The 24,079-nt window shown below is 44.5% G+C and overlaps 1 protein-coding gene across 1 annotated transcript; it reads right to left on the bottom strand.

Moving 5' to 3' along the window:
- Window positions 1-1,603: 1,603 nt before the first annotated feature.
- On the bottom strand, window positions 1,604-23,782 carry cwc27 (CWC27 spliceosome associated cyclophilin). Its single transcript, XM_056578979.1, has 14 exons — window positions 23,476-23,782; window positions 23,183-23,279; window positions 22,732-22,844; window positions 22,246-22,389; window positions 21,941-22,039; window positions 21,721-21,818; window positions 21,563-21,632; window positions 21,095-21,174; window positions 20,961-20,988; window positions 20,688-20,857; window positions 12,399-12,505; window positions 6,109-6,218; window positions 5,757-5,776; window positions 1,604-1,852 (listed from the first exon to the last, which is right to left on the bottom strand). Exons 1-14 carry the CDS (start codon window positions 23,515-23,517, stop codon window positions 1,690-1,692), a joined length of 1,341 nt encoding a protein of 446 aa, XP_056434954.1. The 5' UTR covers window positions 23,518-23,782; the 3' UTR covers window positions 1,604-1,689.
- Window positions 23,783-24,079: the final 297 nt, after the last annotated feature.

The raw sequence follows: 24,079 nt of genomic DNA, 5'->3' as shown, positions 1-24,079 counted from the left end.
CCACCCAAATCCAACGAGAGGATTATGTCATTGAGTCTGTTTTTATTTTTAATTCCATTAGCAGGCGCCGCTTGTATTTAACGTGACTTACAGGGAGTTTTAGATACATTTCATTAATGAGTTGACTTTAGGGCATCATGCTCAGGGACATTTACAGGTGACTGCAGACATATGGGTTCAGACCAACCTTTCATCTGGGAGTCCGGGCTCCTAACTGCTAGACTACCGTGGCCCCAGAAAAGCCTGTTGCAATATAAATATTTGGTTTAATTCTCCGCACCCATTCATATTATCATTAATTGGTGGCACATTCCAACTCAAATAAATCAAAATAATGTAATGGACAGTTTAGATGACAGCATCACCCGTGTGATGAACCTACAGAAACCTCTGGGCGAACCAGACTCATTAAACCTTACATCAAAACTCTCATTCCTGCTCAACATGAGTCAAAGTAAAGCTAAATCCCAGGAGAGACGTAAATGTACGAACTGTTGGCCTGATAAGAGTCTCACACACACACACACGCACCCCCGCACACCCCCCCCCCCCCCCCAGAGGTCTGCTACAGTAAGCAAAACACTTCCATTTTACAAATCTTGACTTTTCTGTAACAGTGACCTGAGAATGACAGGAGATCGGTAGAGAATAATAAGCAGGAGACGACGTTACCTCAATGTACTTTCAACCTCGGTGCGTTTATTTGAATGGTCACATCACATGGAGTGATCTTTCCGAGGTTCATTTCCCAAGGCACATTTGTTCCCCCTTCACTCACACCGACGCTTCCAACAAGGTTAGGGGGCATCTTGATCGAGGATGACTACAGCTTAGGCTGCGGATATATGGGAATCGAACCCAGAATCTCTTTGAGGATGAACGACCTAAGCGCAAAACTACTCTGCTCATTTGCGAAGTATACTCTGAAGATAACAAGTTGTGGATCACAAAGGACATTTAGAGACCAATGAAGACAAAAGGGTTTTATTACACATCCTCCAAACGCCTTTATGACAGCCATCAGTTTAGCTGCATTCTGCAATCATAAGCATTAGGTTAATCACTGCGTTAAGCAATGAAAGCAATGAAATCTATAGACATTTTTAGCTTTAAAACTTTTTTTTTTGCTTTTATTTAAAGGTGTGTGCGTACGATTGTATGCATTTAAAGTCTCTGATTACAAATGTTAATTATTGATGGAAGGAAGGATTCACATTTCAAAGAAATATCCAACGACAAGACAATATTTTGAACAGCCAACGTGAATCCTACAAAGACAGCAAAATGACAAACTGCAGTACGTCAGAAACCGAGGAACTAGCTAAGTACCGTCGGGAGAATACGGGGAAAAATGACATTCCGATTACAGATCACAGCGATGGTACACATCAAAGTGGACATCCTCCATCCAGATGTCGGGCAAAAAACCCCCGCAGAGATCGACAGAAACCGTCGGGGGGGGGGGGGGGGGGGGGGGGGTGGTGTGGGTGTGTGTGGGTGTGTGTGTGTGTTGTGTGGTGTGTGTGTGCTGTGTTGTGTGTGTGTGTGTGTGTGTTTGGTGGGGGGGGGGGTGTGTGGTGTGTGTGGTGTGTGTGTGGTGTGTGTGTGTGTGCGTGCGTACGTATTGAAGTAATGGAGCAGAACAAGTCTTTCCCAGGCCCGAGCGCGACCCCTCACCCCTGGTGAACCTCACCTCTTGGCTTTCTTCTCCTTCAGGAGCTTCTTGCTCTCCTCGCGCCGCCGCTTGTTGACGGGGTTCCGGGGGTCGTGGATCTCGAACGTGTCCTCGTCCGGTACGGCGGCGTCCTTGACTTTTCTGGTTTGCTCATCAAACTGCAGAACATGGGCCATCCTAAATCAGACGGGGGGGGGGAGGGGGGAGGGAGTTCAAAGCCACGAGTTATTACCTGCAGACTAAACACATCGGGGCCCAAGGAAGTGGGCTTACGTAAAAAGAAGAAGAAAAAAAGGAAAAGAAAAGAAAGAAGGAAAGAGAAAAGTACTTTGCTCCACAGAAGGAAGTGATATATTACGGATCAGCAAACCTTCCAACAAACGAGAAAGAAAGGAAATCAAAATTTCGAGAACGGCTTTTGCGTGACTCTGGAAGAGACCTATTTAAGGGGGTTCTCCGCAATTTGAGGAAGAAAAAGAAGAATTTGACTATCAACTACCCACCATCGTCAGCCTTTTAAAAAAGGTTGAACTTAAAATAGAATAAACAGGGTCCCAAAAGGTTTGAGCCATTACTGAAGTCGATCGGGGATCAATCTTTTACAAGACGGGTCACGCAATGGGTGAACTATGACCCAACCTCAACCCTTTGTGGCCCATGAACTCCTGAAAATGTTTTTTTGCGACCCCTGTGGGTCCCTGAATGACCATATAAGCCTGTGTGATCAGAGACTTGGATTACGTAGTGTTTTGAACACATGACTTTCAGCGGTAGGTGGAAATTACAAACCACTTGGGATCCTCTATTCTTCCAGGCAATGGCTTTTTTATTGCCCTCGCTGAGACCCCCTGTTAGGAACCACCCGGTCCAGCCCATTGAAGCTCTTGTTTTGTGGGTCGATGCCCTCTTGACATCCCTATGCTGGAGCACATCCGTCCTTTCGGAAACATCTTGGAGCAACAATGCAGATTCAATGGTTAACTGGCCTATAACTGTCTAGAAATGACTTTGTAAACTGGAACGGGCGAGCGTTCAGGTCAAAGCTAAGGGAGTTGTGTACTAGACAAATATCTCTGATAGAAGAATATCAGTGCGATTTCATACAGTCATCATATGTCTGATAATAATTATAGATAAACACTTAACCCCTGATTTGTGGTTTTGGAATTGGGTGGAATCTGGTTTAGACCCATACTGGTTTTGGATCAGGTGTGGTCCTGATTAAGGTCTACACTGGTTTAGGTCTGTTCATGTCTATACTGGTTTAGGGTTAGGTTTGGGTATGGTTTAAGTATACAATAGTTTGGGTCTGATTTAGGTTTACACTGGTTTTGAGTTAGGTCTACAAGTGTTTAGGTCAATAGTGGTTTTGAGTTAGGTTTGTGTATGGTTGAGGTCGACACGAGTTTCGAGTTAGGTTCATACTGGTTTGGAGTTTGGTTTTGGTCTGCTTTAGGTCCATACTCGTTTGGAGTGATGAGACTGGTATCAGCTGGTTAAACTTGGATCCGGTGTCTTATGTTGTGATGTTAACCCTAACCCCTTTTTGAATCATTAATAATTTCGTTAAGACACACAGAACCAGACCTGACAACGGAACCATTGCATTGTATAAAGGCGACGTACCGACCTTCCTTCAAGAAACCCAAAAGGTTTGCTATCCCCGCACATTCAATTCATCACAATCTCACACTGAAGGCGAGCCGTCTGCTGCTTTGTTTAGTGAGTAAAACATATGGTTTGTGTCCGTCTCACTGTTCCCGGGACTGTGTGCACAAGCTCTGTGTGGTGGTGTTATTACTATGACCGCGTGCGTGCGTGTGCAGGCCCGTGTCTACGCCTGTGCTGGTTAGTCTGGTTCTTGACTTCACCTATTGCTTGTAGTCTCCTTCTCCCTTTTCGGCTCTCTTTCTCTCCCTCTCTCCTCTTTACCCTACTCCATCTCTCGCCCCTCCCCCTCCCCCCTTCTCCCTCTCTCATTCCTTCCCTTCATTCTTTTCTCACTCTCGCTCTCTCTCCCCCCCCCCTCCCTCTCCTATATGAGATGGGCAGAAGTAGTGGCGGTCCATCTCGTAGTGTGTGTCATGGCTAGACTGTGTCAGGGCCCCCGAGGAGCTGTGGCCCACTCCCATCATTAGTCTTCCAGTGTAGGGGCGATGACAGCCTGACCAGGGCCCGATCACCCTGGAGCAACCCACAGCCCTGGAGACCCCGGTCGGACAGCCCCGGACTAATCCAAGAGAACCCCCCCTCTCCTCTCTCCCTCTCTCTCTCTCTCTCTCTCTTCTCTCCTCTCTCTCTCTCTCACTCACTCTCTCACTCTCACTCACTCTCTCACTCTTTCTCCCTCTCCTCAAACACACTGTCTCTCTCCCTCCCTCTCCCTCTCTTTTCCCCCTCTCTCCCTCTCTCCATGATGCAAGTCTGCATGCACGACCTCTCTCCTGGATCTATTTACTGGCGAGCCGGTGAGGGTGGGATTTAGAGGCGGGCACGAGGAGGAGTGAGCGCAGTATACGTGCTACCATAGAACGAGACGAGGTGGAGGGGGGGGGGGGGGGTAGAGAGAGGAGAGCAGTAGGAGATGGAGGGGCTAGAGGGAGGAGAGATGAGGGATAGGACAGAGGTAGAGGCCGAGGGGGTAGAAAGAGAGAGAGAGAGACAGAGCGAGAGAGTGAAAGAGAGACAGAGACAGCGAGGGGTTTTCGAGACACAGGCCCAGATGGAATAGTTTACCTCCTCCTGGCCCAGACTTGACTTCCAGTGTCTGACCTGTTGTAACCCACATTCTGTTCACAGGGAGCCCAGAGTGGCACTGAGGTCCCACTGCTGTTTATCTAGGACTCATAGGCTGCCGGGCCCCCCAGCCTCCCCTCCCCTCCAGACCCAGCTAGCCTGACTCCCTCTCCACAGCCCCGGTGAGGTGTCTAGGGCTTGGGGGGGGGGGGGAAGAGAGAGAGAGAGAGAGAGAGAGAGAGAGAGAGAGAGAGAGAGACCGACCAGAGGCCAGCCAAGGGTTCACTCAAACTCATTAGGGCCCCCCCACACACACACACAGACAGAAGGGAGGTAGGTGAGGAGGGGGGGTGAGGGGGCTTTAGGGAGACTAATAGCAACTACAGGTTTTGTTATTCTAAATCTCCTGCGCACGGCTACTTCGAAATTCAAACACATGGTATTCATTCCCCCCCCCCCTCCACCACTACTCTATATGGTTCGAGACGTTGAGATCTCTGGTGAAATGCAGAGTATGAGAGGAAAACACTGAGTCAGCTTTGATTTCCTGATGGCCAATCAGGTAGCTGTGGTAGCTGGGATCCCAGCTTGACACACACACACACACACACACACACACACCACACACCACACACACAACACACACACACACACACACACACACACACACACACAGACCAACACACACACACCACACACACACACACACACAGTTGAACTTTCACAGACATCAGTTGTGAGAATCAGTACTGGGTTACCTGCTAACTATAACATAGAAATGTATGTGTTTGGTGTTGGGAGTGTAAATCTGTAGCTTATCTTTTGTAATAATAGAAGGGTTGCATAATAAATAATAAGGTTATTTTTTATGCATACCGTTTTTACCTTTAAATTTGTCTTATTAGTTTAACCTTGAATCCACGGGGGAGTTGAGCCAGGTGTTGAATATACATTTAATTTCCTTCAAATGTGCCTACTGTTGCTCTAATGTTATTGAATAGAACTGACGCATTACATCAATATTGATGCATAAAATATATATGTTTGATTTGAGAGGTTTTCTCGTTCATAGCAGATATTCAAATGCATAGTTGCAATGGATTTATTATAATCACAATGGAGCCTTACCACGTTCTTCTCAATATAAGAGAGAGAGAGAGAGCGAGAGACGGACAGACAGACAGACAGACAGACAGACAGACAGACAGACAGACAGACAGAAGCAACAGTTTCCTGGAATGACCAGCCTTTTGTCTTCATCCTCCGCCACTCCTCTCCTCGGGCTGCCTGAGGTCTCCGCGTGGCAGATGTCAGCAATTAGAAGAAAAAAATTCCGGTTGAAGGCTCCTCAAGCAGGGCCAGGGTCTACCCGGACAGGTCAAAGGTCAAAGGGAAAGGTCATTTAGGGACATTTTTATTGCTTAAACGATAAAAGATGTATCGTCTCTATTAAGATTAATGGGACATATTTTACTGTGAATAATGTTAACGTCTACATTTACATTCTGTTATTTAAATTAATTTCTAATCAATCATTCAAATCAAGACTACGGTGATTTTGACTATTGTTTTGTGCATATTGTCGTAAGAAACAAAAAAGGCATTTTCTCAATTACATTTTTATTGCCGTCCTGTTCTAATATGGCATCTGGGATTAAGAAAGTACAACAGATTTTACGAAACTGAACCATTCCTACCCGCTCTTCTCGACCTGAGCCCTTCTTGCGCTTCTGTTTCTTGAGCTCTTCGTACTTCTTGCGGCCTTCCAGAAATTCAGCCACAGCCTCGTTGGATGGCTTGCCTTCGTCTGCAGAGGAGGACATAGTTTGGTGCTCTTTGGTTTGGTAGTGCACTTTGAGTGCTTTCTCTTTAATTGTTGTTCATCGTCTCATTGCGACAGACTTTGTGTTTTGAGTTGAGTCAAGGGAGTGAGGTGGATGTCAAAGATTTAGAAAAGGCAAGACAATGCAATGTTTGAAGACCATTACATTGTAGGATGCTGCAGGTATTCGGCCTGAATACCCGATTTCAAAACAGATTTTCAATTGAATTCAGCAAGAGTATGGCGTTATTTAAGAAACTGTTCACACATTTGTCCCTCGAATCCATTAAGACTCCCAAACAGTAAAGGACACAAGTCCAAAAGTTACTAAGTCTTCAAGATTAAAAAACAATGAAACGAATAATAGTGTTGACAGCTCAACGTGACGGGGTACAGACTAAAGAAGACAAATATACTACTACCAAGTAAAAACACCCCCAAAAGAGACCAGTGGTCGATGCCCAGCAGCCACCCACTCACGGCCACCCATAACAAATGAAGGTGTCAACCTGTGTTTTGACGCATGTGTCTGAACAACCTCACGTTCTCCTGCCCATCGCCATCCCACGTGGACGTGCTGTCCATGATGTCATGGCGTGACAAACACGCTGTCTGGGTCAAGCCGCGTTCAACAAGGGGACTAGCTTTTACCATCGTAAGAAAAAACCAACAAAAAGATAGAAATAAAGAACGGTCGTGATGTCAGTCAAGACGCTAGGAGCCGTGATCGGGAGCAGCGGCTCCGCACGGCGAGCCAGCCAAACGCGATTATGAATGAATGGCTGCCCTGCTTGTGTTCATCAGAACAGAACAAATGATGTCACGGGATACGCCAGCGCCTGTCACTCTGCGGGCTGGGTGGGGGGGGACGCCGGGTTACGGACGCTGCAGGTGTTAACAAGAGGATCATTGTCTGCCGAAAACGCCGGCTGCCCGGACTTGACTCGTTCAAAGACAAGCTCAAGTGCCCCTGGTGTAATTGTTATTACAGGCAGAGGGCCATGGCCTGCGGTAGATGTCTAACAATAATGTGTTTGGCCGCGTTTGGATAGTCAACTTAATTTCTCCTTAGGAACCACTACACATCTTGGCAGTAACCGATGAGAAATGTTTACTTTGAGAAGATTTTGTTTGGAAAGTTGTTGCAGATTTTAACTGGACTGTGCATAACCTCAACAGGTTTATATATTGAATTATTGTAATTTGCTACCCAATTGACTATTTAGTCTTTTTGCCGACGCTTCTATCCAAAGCAAAGCCCACAATGAATGTATTGACATAAAGAAAGGACATCGTGCTCTAGGATGTCTACAGGTAGACTGTGGACATTGGATGGGTACTCTGAACCCTTTTCGGGGTCAAACTATACCACTATGTATATCACTTTAAAAACACTACTTTGAAGACCTATGAGGGACCTACATTGCTTCCTAAAATAAAGAAGAAATTGCTAGCCTTAAGTAAATAGGTTGCTTGCATCTAAATAAAAATATTTATTCATACAAAATAAAAGAATAACAATTCGTATTAACCATATGTAAATATCTAGTTCAACTGTACCGTTAGTTTATTCATATCTGACTTAAATTCATGGGAAAATAGCACAAAGACAACATTTGTAGCACTGTAATAGACTAGCTGCCCTGCAGTTAACTTCTAATCTACCGAATGCCAGGATGAAAACTGCCTGTCTTCCAGGACGTTCAGCCCGAGAGGAAATCCAAGCAACAAAAGGCTCCAATCCAAGAGGTTGGGTGACGACCGCATTAGTTTTGGACACCATGCAATTACACTTATTACATCCCAGGGGCAAGGTACTGAGCAAATTCTGAGAAGTTATTGGAATTCCCCAGCCATCCTACACATGTGTAGGTCACGCTGCCCCCACACTGACACACTGAGCCAACAACAAGAGAGCTCCACGCTGCGCCTCCTCCTCCGATTTATGGGCGAGAAGAGCGAGTGACCTCCCCTCAATCTCCTCCTAGGCTCAGGCTCCTGCAGGGGACTCCTCCTGGCTACAGCCAGAGGTGTAATGCTCCTCCGACCCCTCCTACACCCTCCACCCTCCCCTCCTGCAACCTCCCTGTGTCCTGCCACTCCTCCTCCTCCTTGTGTCAAACTACCGCTGCCTCCCTCCTACTCCCCCATCCTTTCCCTGCTCCCCCTCCTCTTCCCTTCTTCAAGGTATCCTTCGTCTTTAACCCCCCACCCCACCCCCCCAATGTGCTGCCCCTCTCCCTTTCTGTTTTCCCGCCATCCTCCTCCTCCTCCTCCTCTTCCCAGCGACTCTCTCGCTCGCCTTCCTCCTCCTCCATCTCTCCCTCCTCCCCCCCCCCCCCCCCCCCCCACCCTCCCCCCCCCTCTCTCCTCCTGGCTCCCCGTGTCACGCAGGAGTGATGGTGCCCTGAGGTTATGTATGGGCTGCACCATCACCCCCTCCCCCAGCTGTTGTCACTAAGTGCTATCTTTGAGTCTGACAGCCCTTACTAAAGGCATTCCTCATCCCCCGCCAACCCTTACCTCCCACCAGCTCGCTCTCGCCTCCGTCACCTGAGCCCGGGAGGGCTGCAAATCAAGGCGGTTTGCTTCTGTTGTTGTTGTGGCAACCGGGATTGTTGTGGACAGGAATGAGGGGAGTAGGTCGTCCGTCTTTACCGCCTTTCTCAACAAGCGATAGTTTTATGGGAACACTTAAAAAGGGGGGTTGTGGCGACTAAGCGATAAGGAAGGATAACTGTTCGTCAAATCCGTCACCTGACTGATACACTATCCAACGTGGACGGATAGTGCAGTGGAAACGGGGTTCAGCTCCCGGCTGAAAAGGTACTGGGTTTGAACCCTGAGGTCCGAAGGCTTCCTGCCTATCCCCTACCTGCTAATTACCGACGTCAATTAACTTTGTCCCTTTGGATAAAAGCGTCTGCTAAATCGCTTCATGGTAGTAAACTGTACAATGATCTGCCGTCAGTAATCCGTCCACCATCACAGTTGTTCATTGACCATGGGTTCCTCACCACTAGGATTTCATTTCCATTAGGAGTACACAACTTGGAATTTAAGACTGATGAATGCAAAAATAATTAGATTTAGTGAGAAACAGACCTGTGCTTCAGGAATAATTGTTATTTAACACAACATAAAAGTCATTTTAAATGTCCCCCCCCGCAGCAAACTTAAAAGTGTGTGAGAAACAATGCACTATTAAATTAAAGATAATGACACTAAACAGCGAGTTCCGAACATAGTGAACCGAGGAAAGTAAACAGACCAATATAGTTAGTAGCGCGATTACTCCAACATTCTCTTCTCTATCGGGTCTATTTCTTCCATTTGAGAGCAGGCAGGGGGTAGGGTCACCTACAGTTAGACTACCGTACTTAAACTGGGAACCTTTGGGAGGGAAGTCCAACACCCTGCCCACTAGACTATCCGGCCTCCAGATGTGGGAGTAAAATACCAACCGTTTTCTGTTGATCCTAATTAATCAGTTAAGCTCTGAGTCAGAACACAGTCTTTATTAGCCTACGCTACCGGCTAAGTAAACACAGACAGTTTGGTGCAGGTTACAGCGACGAAACAGTTGAATCACAGCGAGGAAAAGCGTCTTCGAATCCTAAAGAACCAGATCGGGTTCCTTCACATTTATCTTTTGAAAGCGAGCCGGAGGAAATTAAAGAACAGTAAAAAAAAATACAATTTTTAAAGGGGACTCATTTCTACTAGGTCTAGGTCTGCTACCATGGCAACCGAGGAGACTAGGAAATGAGAGCCATGGTTCTGGCTCCGCTGGCCCGTGTGAATGGAAAGGTAGTGGAGGCCTCTGTTATCAGGCCTCCAGGAGATTGTGTTTAAAACATTTTTATGAATCCAATCAAAACACTAAAAGGATTTATCTAAATGTAATTGCTTTCCTTGGCGTTGAATAGGACTTTTTTTCCCCCTCATCTCTCCTGTGCCATACAGGTCAACACAATAAAACTACGGCAGAATAGAAATATGGTAATACTACCTAAATCTCCAAGTTTTTACTCTCCCCACTGAATCCCTCTAAAATGTGTGTTTACTAACTCCTCCACTGCACAGAAATACTGTTGGTGGTGAACAAGACCTGAGCCATGTGACCTTCCATTCCATTCTCTTCTTTCTTACTTTTGGGATATTTTGCTGACTGAGCGACATTGATATCAGTTTGCTTCGGTGTGGTTCACAAAAATCTGCATGTCCTTTGCTTTGGCCAAAACTGCAATGATGGGATGTTGGATTGGAGCAACTTACCATTGTGATAAACATAAATTGGTCATGGGAAACTAAGATCGTACAATGCCTGGTTAAGAATATCTGTTTTACTGGGAATTTTGGTTGCAATTTTATGCAATGCCGTTGTCTGACAACAATTAGCACCACCCAACACGCTCACAGCTGGGACACAGGAATTTGCTTGAGCAATAGCCACAATTGACCTTTTTTTCTCTCAATAGGGTCAATAACCTTGGGTTTCTATTCAAGCTTGTGTTTTTTTAAACCTATTTTAACCTAGTTTTTTTTTATCCCTTAGAGTTAGGGCTGCACGATCAAGACCATCTGACTCATTTGTCTATATTGAGCAAGCTAAAGAACCAGGCTGCTGGTTAGTAATGAGTACAACACATTGGCGCAACGTTTTTAGATCATCTGCTTTAACTTTTATTTTCTAATATAGGAGGGTATCGTTTCATATGCGGGTTACGAACCAAACCAAGAGCGTATAAATACTTGAATAATTGACGTCATTGGTCCGGGATTTTCGTTCTCCATCTGTGTCATTCGGAAAAAACACGTCTGACATCTTGGGCCTATGTGGAATCTAGTCTAAGTCAAACAGCGTCTTTCTTAGCCCCGCCCAAGTGGTCTTGTTCACCCAGTAGTAGAGAGCATGCCCGCTGAACTCAACGTCCTCAACCTTGGGGTGCATGCACACCCAGTGGGAATAAAATAATGTTGCTTAACTATCCGGTCACATCCCACACCCCCTGCCGGCATAGTTGGGTGAACCCAAGTGGTTTGGTTTTCATGAAATGTCAAAAATGTGTTTCAACATCAACTGGTACATCAACAGCGGGCTGAATGACGCCTGACTGCTGAACCACAGTAGTGTGGAACAGCTTAGAGGATCTGGGTCTGGGCTTTTGCGGACCCCCATAGCAAAGTTATTTTTCTGGGTCACTAACAAACAAACCGATTGGGCTGTGATGTCGGACCGTGGACCCTTCTAAGCAATGCGCTGACCACTGAGATCCCTGAACGCAGACATGTAAAACCCTTAGGGTGACGACGCAGCCGGATGTTGTGGTGGTTTAAAGTACGACTGAGGGAACGACAGCATACTCATCACTGGACTGTAGCTGGTAAACAAAGGATTCCCGCTCTCTGCTGCCGCAGCCGTGATCTCAGTGCTGACTGAATTAAAACCGAATCGCGCCGCACTGTTTTGCTCCAGATTGCAATCACAGGACAAACAAGGAGTCATGCTCGGTTTGATAAAAACCACTAAACTCGAAGGAGTGAGCGCCATGTTTTGACTGACATCGGAGCTGTGGGGGAGACTGGCAGCTCCAGCGACCATGGACGGTAAAGGCTACTGGGCTGACAGGAGCCTGTACGACCGCCAAGGTCTCTGGCTAGTGCAGTTATGGTCGAGAAATCAGGTAAATACATGTTAAGGATTCGTTTAAAAAACGCAGAGATGTGAATATTATGCACTTCGTTTCACATATTTGGTCTAAGTTCCTGAAATGCATTATATGCCCAAAAAAGCTGATGAACAATTTTTCGTCACGGGTAATTGGTCAACCTCTTCCGGCAATATCCAGGAACAGTCAGCGAACGCAAGTGGCATGAGCACTCAGATCTACAGGCATCCTTGAGCAAGATACCGCGTCATCACTCCTTAAAGACGTAACTATATGTTCCTTTGGTCTATCTAATCTGTAAAATAGCTAAATAGTTAATAGATAATGTGTAAACAACTTGTTTACACTTTGGTGATATTTACGAATAACAAATTAAATCAAACTTATTTTCTACGAGACAAGCTTGTAATGAAACAATAAATGAATAGACTATAGCGGCTCACAGAGATAGAGCAGATTGGTGGGCATGGACAGAGACATGTGTTATACATACCCTCCTTCTCCTGCTCTTTCTCCGCTTCTTTCAAGCTGTCCTCTTTCCTCTGCTTTATGGCCAGGAGATCCTTCTTCAACTGCCGCGACTCCTTCCGCAGTTCATCGCTGAGGATGCAACAAGAGTGGTTGGGGTGTTGGACTCCATGGCCAAAAGGTTTATGGGTTTGAATCCCAATGTAAACAGTCCACTCGGTGGAATTTCTGAGCAAGATGCCCCCACTATCCTACCTGCTCGTAAATGTCATGCATGGCTTAATAAATTCTCTGCTGGTCGTTTTGGATAAAACCGCCGGCTAAATGACTAAATTGTAAATAATTACCATTAAAAACTCAGCAACACATTTTTAGCACTTTAATGACATTGAGTTCACTCATTATAAGCTTCTCCGCTAAATCAGGGCTCTAACGAGGGGCTAGCTGACGGTTAGAACCGGTTAAATACTTACACAGATCCCAAGTCATGGATAAATTTAGTCTGGTACTGAATAAATACATATTTTGGCTGCACTTGCCGTTGCCGCGTACATTCATTTTCCACAACTTTCCACATTAGTAATCTATAGTAAATATGCTTGACAAACAAATAATTATCTTGATATACTCCAGGCTTTTAAAACATTTTGTCTGCGGGGTAATGTGTCTAGGTGTACCGGATTGCACAAAAGCTGTATACAAACTCTGTATACAGCACTTAGGAGTGAATGATAGACGTTTAAAGCTGGCCCGTGCGGTAATAAATTACATGGCACATATGCCATGAGAGTTCAACAGAGTTCCCGCAGGCATCAGAGAAGGTAAGCCTGCAGGATGCAAAGTGCTGGAATATTACGGAAGCCTAATGCGAGGGCTTCAGTAGTATAAGGACGAGAAATAAGTTACAGTTTGAAAAGGTTATGAAAATATCCAATTATCATTACACCCGTCACACATTAAAACAATTTAAACAAAATAATTTAATTTGGGGCAGACTTGGATTGTTTAGTGGTACCAATGTTTGACTTCCAGCCGTAATGCTCCGGTCTTAAAACCCTGACGTCCGCAGTCTGTAAGCCGCTTTGGGCGTCTTTGTATAAAAAGCGTCTGCTTAATCACGACTAACACGTAAAACAGCAACTCTTTCATATATGCACTCTAACTGTAATCTTTAACTTTTATCGAGAAATCTACAAAACCAGCGCCGTTTTCCGACCTCTGTGATAAAAACTTCCCCCAGGCGCCTGAGGCAGGCCGAGGCTCGGGCCGTCTCTTCGAAGTTGTGTGAGGGTTGGTTCCCCCGTTGGCCCGGCGCCAAAGTGTCAAAGCAGGGCCCCGGACACATCAGGTGGAGAGATCAAGCGGCGGCGGTGGCGTCCGCCGCTCCTTCACACATCAGATACGAAACCCCCACCGCCCCGTGCCAGAGCAGATATGTAATGTTAGAGAAGGATAATATTTTTGTACGGCCTGACAGGCTCTGTTTGTGCCGGTTTCTCCCGCTGCGGAGCTATAAAACACAGGTAAGCTGAAGTCCGGGCTCGTGGCCCAGAGAGCCGCCAGATATCTCCAGACCAAACAATGGCAGCCTTTGTTTTGTTTTCTCTTTCTCTTCTCCTCGCTCCCTCCATCTGCTTCTCAGAACAGACCTCCTCATTATCCTGTCCTCTCCTTTAACTGCCACTTTCACTCCTCTTATGTTTGCAGCTTCCTAACTCTCGTCTTACCTTTAAATGGTTTTCAGGCGTTTGCCAAGAACACCAAAGCAAATATTGCCCTTTATCTATTTTTTCCAGTGTTGGCCTCAACGTTGTCAAGGTGTTTCAGCTGAAGGATCAGTCAGACATGCAGCTGGTTAGATTCCTTGTTTTTATTATCTGGTAAAACTGTAATTGCCAACTATCGATAGAGATTTACGTGCACAGAATGGGCAGGCGGACAATCTTATAGCAGGGCTGGTGCTTAAAAGAGTGCTTACTCAGGACACTTGGTGCCAGGACACCTGACTCACTTTTGTATTAATTATTGAGCAGGATCCATGCACTGACATCTCCTCGGCTCAAAAGGCTCATTCAATATCAAACAATAGAAGGTAACCGTGTCAAAATGTCAAGCGTTTTTAGATGGTGCATGCATAGGTAGGTATACTGCAAGTCACTCCATAGGTCATCATGCAATCTAGTAAGTGTCTAAAATTAACACTTGGGAATCTTTCAACCTGCAGCCTACTTTCGGGTCATTTTGGGTCCAAGGGAGTAATACGGACAACGATTTTTGACGTTTGTCAAGTATTGACATAGAACAATGCAAGCGCCATAGCATCTGTCGATGTACGTCATCTAAAAGTGTTTTTTTGCCACTGACTGGCTCTGATTATATTTGTTCATTATAGAAAGGATCTCTGCAGAGAAATAAAACTTGTTTCTTTACCTCTGGCCTGATCATGGTCTTTTTATCATTGTGTCAAACCAAGCCTTGCTCTAAAATCCCATCGTTGCAGGATATTTCCCTATTTTCATTACAATCTAAATTCTCCTTGACCCGAATCACTACACAAGGCCTTTACGTATTCCAAAATAAACTCTCCGCTCTCATACATTTCCACTGCTAAACTCATGTAACAACTCCACTAAACTCTCATTGAGCGAGACTTGGTTTGACACAATTTGACTGTGATCAAGAGAAAGGTGTATTCCCCCATAATGACAGAATGTTCTAAGCCTGTCAGAGACCAAAAACAAGCACTTTTAGGGGATGCATACTGATGAGCACTATTGCTATAAAGGAGTACATTGCAGACAGTTTTTCACGGATAAGGTCTGTAGCATTCTATCTCAATAATGGCGCAATCTCAATAATCGCTGTCTGCAGTAGTCCCAAATTGATTGGAAAATAGGCTCCAGGTTGAAACGTCGTCCAGTTTTCCTTTAATTACGCCTGATAAAAGATACTTATTCTATCCGTGCGTATCATTGAGACATCTTTCACAGACACGATGCTTTGCGATGATACAATCGATGACGTCCATCTCAAACAAACACAAGGTGAGGTGGATTAAGTGGCGCATTGGGCCGAGCGCAGATAAAATGAACACCGCCTAAATATAGAAATAGAAAAACAGATTCTACCGCAGAGGGAGAGAGCGAGAGCGCGCGAGAGGGGGAAAGAAAGAGAGACCTTTTGTGAGTGAGTGATCGCTCTCCCGGCCTGTCTTGACACGCTGCCATCCGAAAAACAAGAGAGACATATCCACGGCAACAGGCAAACAATCGGCTCCACAGTCCCTCCTTGCCAATAAAGAGAGAGGCCAGAGAGGACAGGGGGGAAAAAGGACCCAACAACACCTGTTATTGCACACCTTGGGGCTGAGCAAATTCCTCGCAGAGCCTTCAACTTGGATCACAAGACCTTTTGGTTCGAGCATACCTGGAACCACCTCAGCACTCTCCATGCCCACACGAGGCGCAAACCTCGTCAGCCGACAGCGCAGAGTTGAGATGGTTCGATGCATCCCGTTTGCATATTCAAGTGCATACAATCACAATTGATTTCACTTCATGCTGATTCATTTTCCACGATGGCCATCATCAACGTCGTGGTGATGAGGTTGACGGCGATTCGTTAATTCCTATGTTTAAATGGCTCCTAAAAACAAAGCATGACTCCTTTGCCAGATATAATAAAAAACAAAAAAAATGAGATCAGCCTTCAAATATGTTTGAGTAAAAACCATATGGTCTTTTTTTTTTTTTTTTTTAAAGGAGTTCAGAAAATGAGGCCAACAGAAAAGTTTTTGGGCAATGCGCGGGCAAAGTGGTGAACCCTTAAAAAGGAAGAAGTATTTTGTAGCTGCGTACAATGCTTTGTGCCATGTGTTGCCAACACCATCTTAAAACCAGGGGCTGCAATCTGAAGCCTTTGAAGGGGAGCGAGTGAAAGAGAGAGGATGTTGGAGACGCTCCAGGGAGCTTCACTTTCTCCTCACTGAGAGAAGGGGGTTTGGGGGCATCCCTTGACCCCCTCGTCCAATCCCCTCTCTGCCTCCCTTTCACGAGCACAATGACAGCCATTCAGCACGCCGCTGTCCACCTGCCAACCACAGAAGAGACCGGGGCTGCCATCTTTAAAGAGCGGAAGGCCGGGGAAGAGGAATCAATGAGGTCGGAGAGTGTCGCCGGCCTGCCAGACAAACAGTCCCAACAGAGAGCTACATGGAGGGCCCTTGGTTTTAAAAAAAATAAATTAAAAGAATGAAGCCTCCTTTGGGACACTCTATAAGGACTGCCAGTTACTGGTGCACATGCTTGGCTAGGGCTCGGACAGCAAGACAAAGAAATGACCTAGGTCAGTACGATCTAGACTAGAGGAGTTCTTTTTTTTTTACAGGCTCATCTGCTGCAGTCGTTATCCAGCAGTAATTATGTGGCCATGATTTTATGGTGAAACACGGACCCCGCCATGAACAGTCGTATACCACACACTTGACCTCGATGGATGCCAATCGGTCTGCCACAAGGACGCCGAGAGAAGCCACCCAGGCCTTTCCCCGGGTGGACGTCCACCGCATTCGTAAAGGGAGCGTGTGATCCGGATACATGCGATCCTCCTAATTCATGGGCTAGGTAGGGTAACAATGCTGGCAGGCCGACCTTCCCCCTCAGGGAAACTCTTCAGGGCTTGAGCGTGAGGCGAGGCGCGCTGGGAGCTGGAATCAGAGGAATCTGACCTCCACACAGGAATCTGCATGACTGTACAGAGATCCTTGGACAGGCACGCACACACATCAAACACACAGTGGACCAAAAGCAGCCTCTCCCTGTCTTGCTTCACCAAATGCATTCTTGTGACCAGTGCTCAAGCAATTATTCAATTAATTGATCAGTCAATTAAGAGGCAATTCATTGATTTCAAGCTGTATTATCGATTCAATGTTCAAAGTCATTCATCAAGAAATTTGATATGTGGTGTCATTCTGTTTTGGAAATTAAAAAAATAGATAACGATAATTGAATATTGAGTATATGCAATTAAGGAGCAGGAGGGGTTAGGCTTGTCTCCATGTTAAGCCACAGACCATAAGGGTTTTAACCCTTATATTACCGTGCCCAGAGTTTTCCATCATATACAGTACATAGGAACTGTAGGGTCAGAATAATGTAGTATATACAGTGCATCAATGTCTCCCTTAATTCCCGGTATCAGCATTCGCTGGAAGACGCTATGGATAAAAATGTCTTTGGCAGTAAATAACCCGATCATTATCCACAAAGCCTGAACTACAAGGCCAAGAAGGTAAAGAAATACGACTGTGTCAGACATGATGTCTCAGTGATTTCTCTTCAGGTGCTTCGTTTCTCCCGGCTCTTCACGGAGTTTAGACACACATCATCGGTCTGGAGCCGTTCCCAGTGGACCGGTCACCCAGATGTTCAGCCAGGACAAGGAGATCTATGTGTAAAACTCCAAAACACACACGGTTGGCTTGCCAAAGAACCGGATTATCTCTAGCTGGTTTCTGTACACCCAAAAATAAAACGGAAAGCTATCTTGATCTCTGTAACCTCGCCCTGAGAAAGTGTTGGTTTATGAGTGATGACAAGAGACAGGTGTATCCAATTACTGCACGGTGACCCGGAAGGGTCCCGTGGAAGGGAGAAAGGACCCTTTAGGGTAGGGGTCCGAGGAGGTGAGAGTACCGTCATCCTAACTGCGGCCACTCCATGCAATGGTTTCATTTCACGACAAGGGTTTCAATCATACAAGGAAGTGGTATGATGCATTTAACTCCAATGCGTTGAAAAATTGTGAAAAATCCTTAAAAAATATGCAGATTTGGATATAATGCAGGGGGAGGTCAAACAACAATCAAATTCTAATTTCCCTGTTTTAAAACTGCACCACAAAATTGACGTGACGTCATTGCATCGTGTGAGATATAAAGCCTCAGATCAGAGCCCTGAGTCAGGATCAACGGGCAGGAGCTGATAACGCTCTGACGCCCGGCATCTGGAAACACTTGACTTTTCCAGTCATGCCCTGTTGGGTTTCAACCAGAAGAAGTGGTGACTAGACTGCCACATACACCGCTTCGGGACCTCCAGTCAGAAGGGTCTTTAATAAACCTCAACCCCCCCTACCGAGGAGAACCTGAGTTGGCCCACATCAAATAGGAACTCCAGACTTGGGCCATAGTCAAAACACAGTCAGAAACAGTTGGAATCTGATCTTGGGGGGGAGGTGGGGGGAGAGAGAGATTTTTTCTCTCCATCTATTGCTTCATGTAAGAGGGTTGGATGCAGATAACATGCTGAACACATTCTTGCACAGAAAGCAAAAACAGATAATGTACTCTGACTCATCTTCGAACGTAAAACAACAATATTATTTTGAAATCATTATACAATTACACAAATCAAAGACTTAAACAAGTACAAATACGACTTCTAACTACTCAACGGAAACACTAAAGGGAGTGCAGACTCCATCAAATAACCACACGGCCAACATACACAAGATCGCTAAAGCCCCCATTTGACTCCTGAACTGTCTCCAGAGAGCTAGCCAGACAGCGCTAGCTCCAAAAGATGACTAGATAACAGTCGGTCTTCCCTTCTTGTGCACGACGCCGAAACTCCCAGCAGGCAGAGAGGAGAGAGAGAGAGAGAGAGAGTGAGGGGAGGGGGGAGGGTTGCCCCTCTCCCCCTCCAACAATGCAGACTTTGTCCGGGGGTCCAACACTGTACCTAACCGCCTGCCCTTTGATTGCCTGCCAAGACAAACCACTGTGTTGGGTTACGGCTCTTGTAGCATAACAATCTGCGCTCGGGTTTAATACACTACAGTCTGCCCGCATCGCTCTGGCTGTCACTCAGGGTCCCACACAGCTGACCCGGGGGGCCCCCCACTCCTTATCCCATTAGTGCTTAATGAGAGAAGGGGACGGGGCTGTTATGTACGTGTGTGTGGAGGGGAGGGTGGGGGGTGGTCACCTGTGAGGAGGATACCGGCCGGCGAAAACTGGCTACATAGTGACATAACCACCGACATCAAGAGAGAGAGAGATGAGATTAAATTCTGATGTGAACACTATCGCCTGCATCTCTTTCTCAGGCTCTCGCTCTGTGTCTCTCTCAGAATCTCACTCTGTGTATCTCTGATTTCTGTCTCTCTCACTCTTGTGTGTGACTGTCTCTCAGTCACTGACTTGTGTCTCTCCGTCTCTCACTCTGTTTCTCTTATTCATTCACTCTGGGACTCTGTGTCTCTCTCAGCCTCTTTTCTCACTTTCTCTGTCTGTCTGTCTCACCCAGTGCTTATACTAAAGCAGGGCTAAGTTATTTGGTCTGGGTGCTTATACTACAGCAGTAAGTAACGTGGTTTGGGTGCTTACAGTATAGCAGGGCGAAGTAATTTGGTTTATTTCTCACAGTAGAGCTTGATGGCTGTGGGGGAGTGTGTGTGTGCGTTACTTGGCTATCGATGGTAGTATTATTTTCAGTCTGCTTGAAGAAACCCAGGCATTAAAGTCTGCCTGTTTCCTTATGTTAAAGCCAACATATAGCATTGGCATAGCACATCCAGCACAACCAGTTACACGTAGAACAATAAAATAATTGTCTGTGGATAACTTGGCGAGTGTAAAATGTATTTTTCTTCTAATATTCACAATATGCCCACAAACTTATGTGTCCATATCCTCATTAAACAGAAGCATATAAAGTTGGGTTTTAAATTATGCTGGATCATTTAACATTATAAATCAATATATGAAAATCCCATTATCCCAAGTGATACAAATATCAGTAGTTTAAGTATTAAAGTTTAATATTTCAGACCTTGTACAGTGAGAAACCTTAGCATAACCTTGAGGATGCGGTTGATTTAAATCACAGGGGTAAGTGTTCATCTCCATAATGGTTTAGTATGCTTAATGGCTCAGTATCTCGCCCATGAGGAACCATACAGGTCATTGAGTGACTAAAGAAGGAGCTGTCACCAATGAATTTATATTTGTTGAACAAACCTGCCCCCTGGTGGGAAGGACTGTGTAATACAGGGCTTTCTTGGACACTTTTCTAGAGGTTTAGAATCGATCCGTTTGTGACATAACAAGAGGGATTGGACACTAAGGTCTATTAGTTGATCGAGTCTACCAGTCTACTCCTTCAAGTTGGTTGGTCAATCCCCGATTGTGACGTCACGTCACAATTGGTTAGATTCTGTAAGTGCTTAACAGGACACCTGGAGGTATTTAGCCTTCTAAGAAGTCCTAGTAGAATGCCTAAAGTAAGGGGCACGGTTGGCATGTGTTTACCTGCGACTCGTCTTCTTCTCATGTTCTCCCTCCCTGGCACTCTTGTTGGCATCCTCTAATTTCTTCAGCTTTTGAGCGATGACTGCTCTCATTTTCTGTCTTTGCTCCGAGTCATACTCTTCACCTCCTTCAAAGTCCTCAATGGCACCATCATCATCATCACTCGCTCCCTTATAGGGTAAAAAGGCATGTATACATTGTTTTTTTATTCCAGATATTATACATACTTAAACAACGATAAAGGAACGGTTTCTATTTTCATTTCAAACCTACGTCTTCCGTGTTGGTTTTCTTCTTTCTCCTGCAAGTTTAATATGGAATGCAAAATTAATTCAGCACGTAGATATGGTTGCACAAAGGCAGCTATGGTTAATCCCTATGAGAGGGGACATACGGGACACACATACTTATCTACTGCCGGGACAGAGCTAAGGCTGGGGTCATCCTTTAATAAGTCATGGCTGCTTTTGCCTTTTCCCTTTAATGTCTGGAGAAACAAGAGACACAAATACAAAAGGGGCAATACATAGGTTTAAATATTTAACATAATCATTTATGAGACATGGGAATTTTTGAGTGCTCATCTTCCAGGAAATGAATGGACATTTAATGTATTCCAACATTGATTTTACATAACAATATTCATAATGCAATAAAAATAACCATTTATCCTTTTAATATGCTTTATACATGAGTGAATAAATGGGGCCTATTCCTTAACATGTACAAGTTGGCTTTTTAAAAATCTGATGGTGCAGACAAAGTATATCCATCATAGTATAAAAGGGGAAAAAAACCTTTAATTTAAAGGAACTAGATAGCGAGCTTACACTAAGCGACAACTGTAATTAAATACAAATCTCGTAACTCATTACCTGGCTAACCTGTGTCACCATCTCCTCCTCTTCTTCTGCTTCTTCTCCAAAGGACAATAGACTGAAGTTCCTGTACACAAATAAATACAATTAATAAAAGAGAAGAAAGGATAGGGAAGGTTTCCAGCTATGGATATTAAAGACAGCAGTCGACTCACTTTGTGGCTTTTGACTGCGATTTCTTTCCCTCCTCTTTGTCCTTATTTTTTTTTTTACTTTCCCGCGGAATAATGTCATCAAATGGAGAATGCAACACCTGGACGGAACATTTAAAGTACACTTACATATACATTTCTATATTTACAAAGTCAATTAACAATAAAATAAACAATATACACTTGTTTTTTTAATGCAATAGATGCACCCAATCTTCAATACCTCGGCTGTTTTGATCTTGTGAGGGTTGAGTGGTCTTTCGTCACTGTCACACTCAACCTCTGCCAGCCTGATCATGTTATAAACCGTGTCTCCTGTCACCTGTGGCGGAAGAATTTAGGAAAAGCGTGTGACGTCAAAACAAGCATTTTCATGAGGCGCATTAAATTAATGTAGATACAATGGATGGATTTATGTAACTGTGTAGACTAGCATTTATTATTCTAGAGAATAAATTTGCACAAATTGGTGATGTTTCTAACGGCACTGGGCTGCCAACTGAGATGCCCAGCGCAGAGCATATTTACTTTGCCAAATATAGTGTGTTTGTTGTTGAGCTCATCTGCCCGTGCCAGAGTGAAGAAGAACTGGCTGCCGTTGTCGTGTGGGCCTGCATTCGCCATGGCAACCAAACCTCTCCGAATAAACCGTAATCTGGAGTGAAATTCATCCTATAACAACAGAACAAAGGGTACATGAAAAGTCATGATTAAATTGGTGATTACATTTTTAACTACAACTATGAAAAAAAGAGTACAGTACAAATGCAAGTCCTATGAGGCTGTGGTTTGGTTGCAGCTCTGTAATATCCCTTTTTAAGGACTGAGGTTCTAATTGCTTCTTTAACGGTCCCTGCATCCCCCGGGTATTGCATAAATATTTTTTGGTTTTCTTAACCAATATAGAGCAAAGAACATTTTTTTAATGTAATAGGAAAATATTTTGGGTAGATGGAACCAGCAGATAAGATGAAGAATATTTTATCAATGCTCATTTTCAAAAAGGGTCAAGACCTTGAATGGTCGTCCATAGATGGATTCTCCTCCACTTCCTGTTCCGGTTGGATCTCCTCCCTGGACAATGAACTCCTGCACAACACGGTGGAAGCCTGTGTTGTCATAGTAACCTGTGAAACAAAAAAATACATGTAAAATGAAAGAATATATATCTGCAAATCTGCAATCAGATGTTTCCTAAAAACATTGATGTTAAGCCACAAAAGAGAGGGAGGCTGTCTTCATGTCATTAAAACAGATGTTTTAGGAAATAAATATAGTGAAAGGCTGGCAGAATGGATTATCTGAAAAAAGCCACAGGATTTCCCTGGGACTTGTTGAACACAATGATTATATAGCTACTGTTCAATAGAAGACAACCCTTGTGATCAGGAGGAACACTTGTTGTATGTGCTGTAGTCATTCACATAAAGCATTTGACCAAATGTTCACTGAGGCATTACATTACCTTCCATACACAGCTGCACAAAGTTCCTGCATGCTTTTGGTGCTTCCTTGGACCATAACTCAATATCAATATCTCCCGCTGAGGTCTTCAGCAGAACCTGACAGAGGAAACGATAGAAATGACACTCTCTAAAACACACGCTTTTCACATTTTGGTCATCAGATCATTCGTATAGTTATGGATAAAGGTTACATGAACAGGGAAAGTAGGAAATAAAAGTTGGTTATCCTTGAAGAGTGTTGTACATATATTAACGGGAAAATAGGACCAAACTTGCAAACATTCCCGCTCACCTTCCCATTTGTTGGAGGTTCTTGAATGTAAATGTTACTCATACCGCCGTTTCTTCTGTTACTCTATACAAAGGAAGTGTGCTGCTGTCGTTGCAATTAATGTAAGAGAAGCAGTTGAATTATTTCATACGTATATGAACATTGTAGCTAAATGGAAACTATACAACGAGCTGAATATACACTACAGCCATATTCGCAGCAACAACACAAGAGAGCACATTGTTTACGTGAAGTACAATGGGGGAAACATGTGATTTAGGAATATTTACTTTTCAAAAAATCACTTTTAAAATTAAAATGAACTTGTATTATTGTAATTTATATTATAAAATTAGTTTATACTCATGAAATTATTATTTTTTTTAAATGTAAAACAACAAATCAAAACGACGAATTGTCAAAGTACCCCTCTTTTCGTTTTGAAGTTGGGTTATTCGTGTGCGTCGATCTAATCGACCCTCTGAAACAACGCTTGAGACATATTCTGTCCGGGTACTAGAAACTTGTTATGGGTAATATTTGTTAACAACCCTCTTCACAAGTATATAGTGAAGAGAGGTTTTGGGAAATATTTAATAGTTTATAATTAACAAGCCTTTTTACA

This window comes from Gadus chalcogrammus, chromosome 19, assembly GCF_026213295.1.
Source record: "Gadus chalcogrammus isolate NIFS_2021 chromosome 19, NIFS_Gcha_1.0, whole genome shotgun sequence".
Classification (NCBI taxonomy): Eukaryota; Metazoa; Chordata; class Actinopteri; order Gadiformes; family Gadidae; genus Gadus; species Gadus chalcogrammus.
This window is presented reverse-complemented; position numbering and strand designations above follow the sequence as displayed.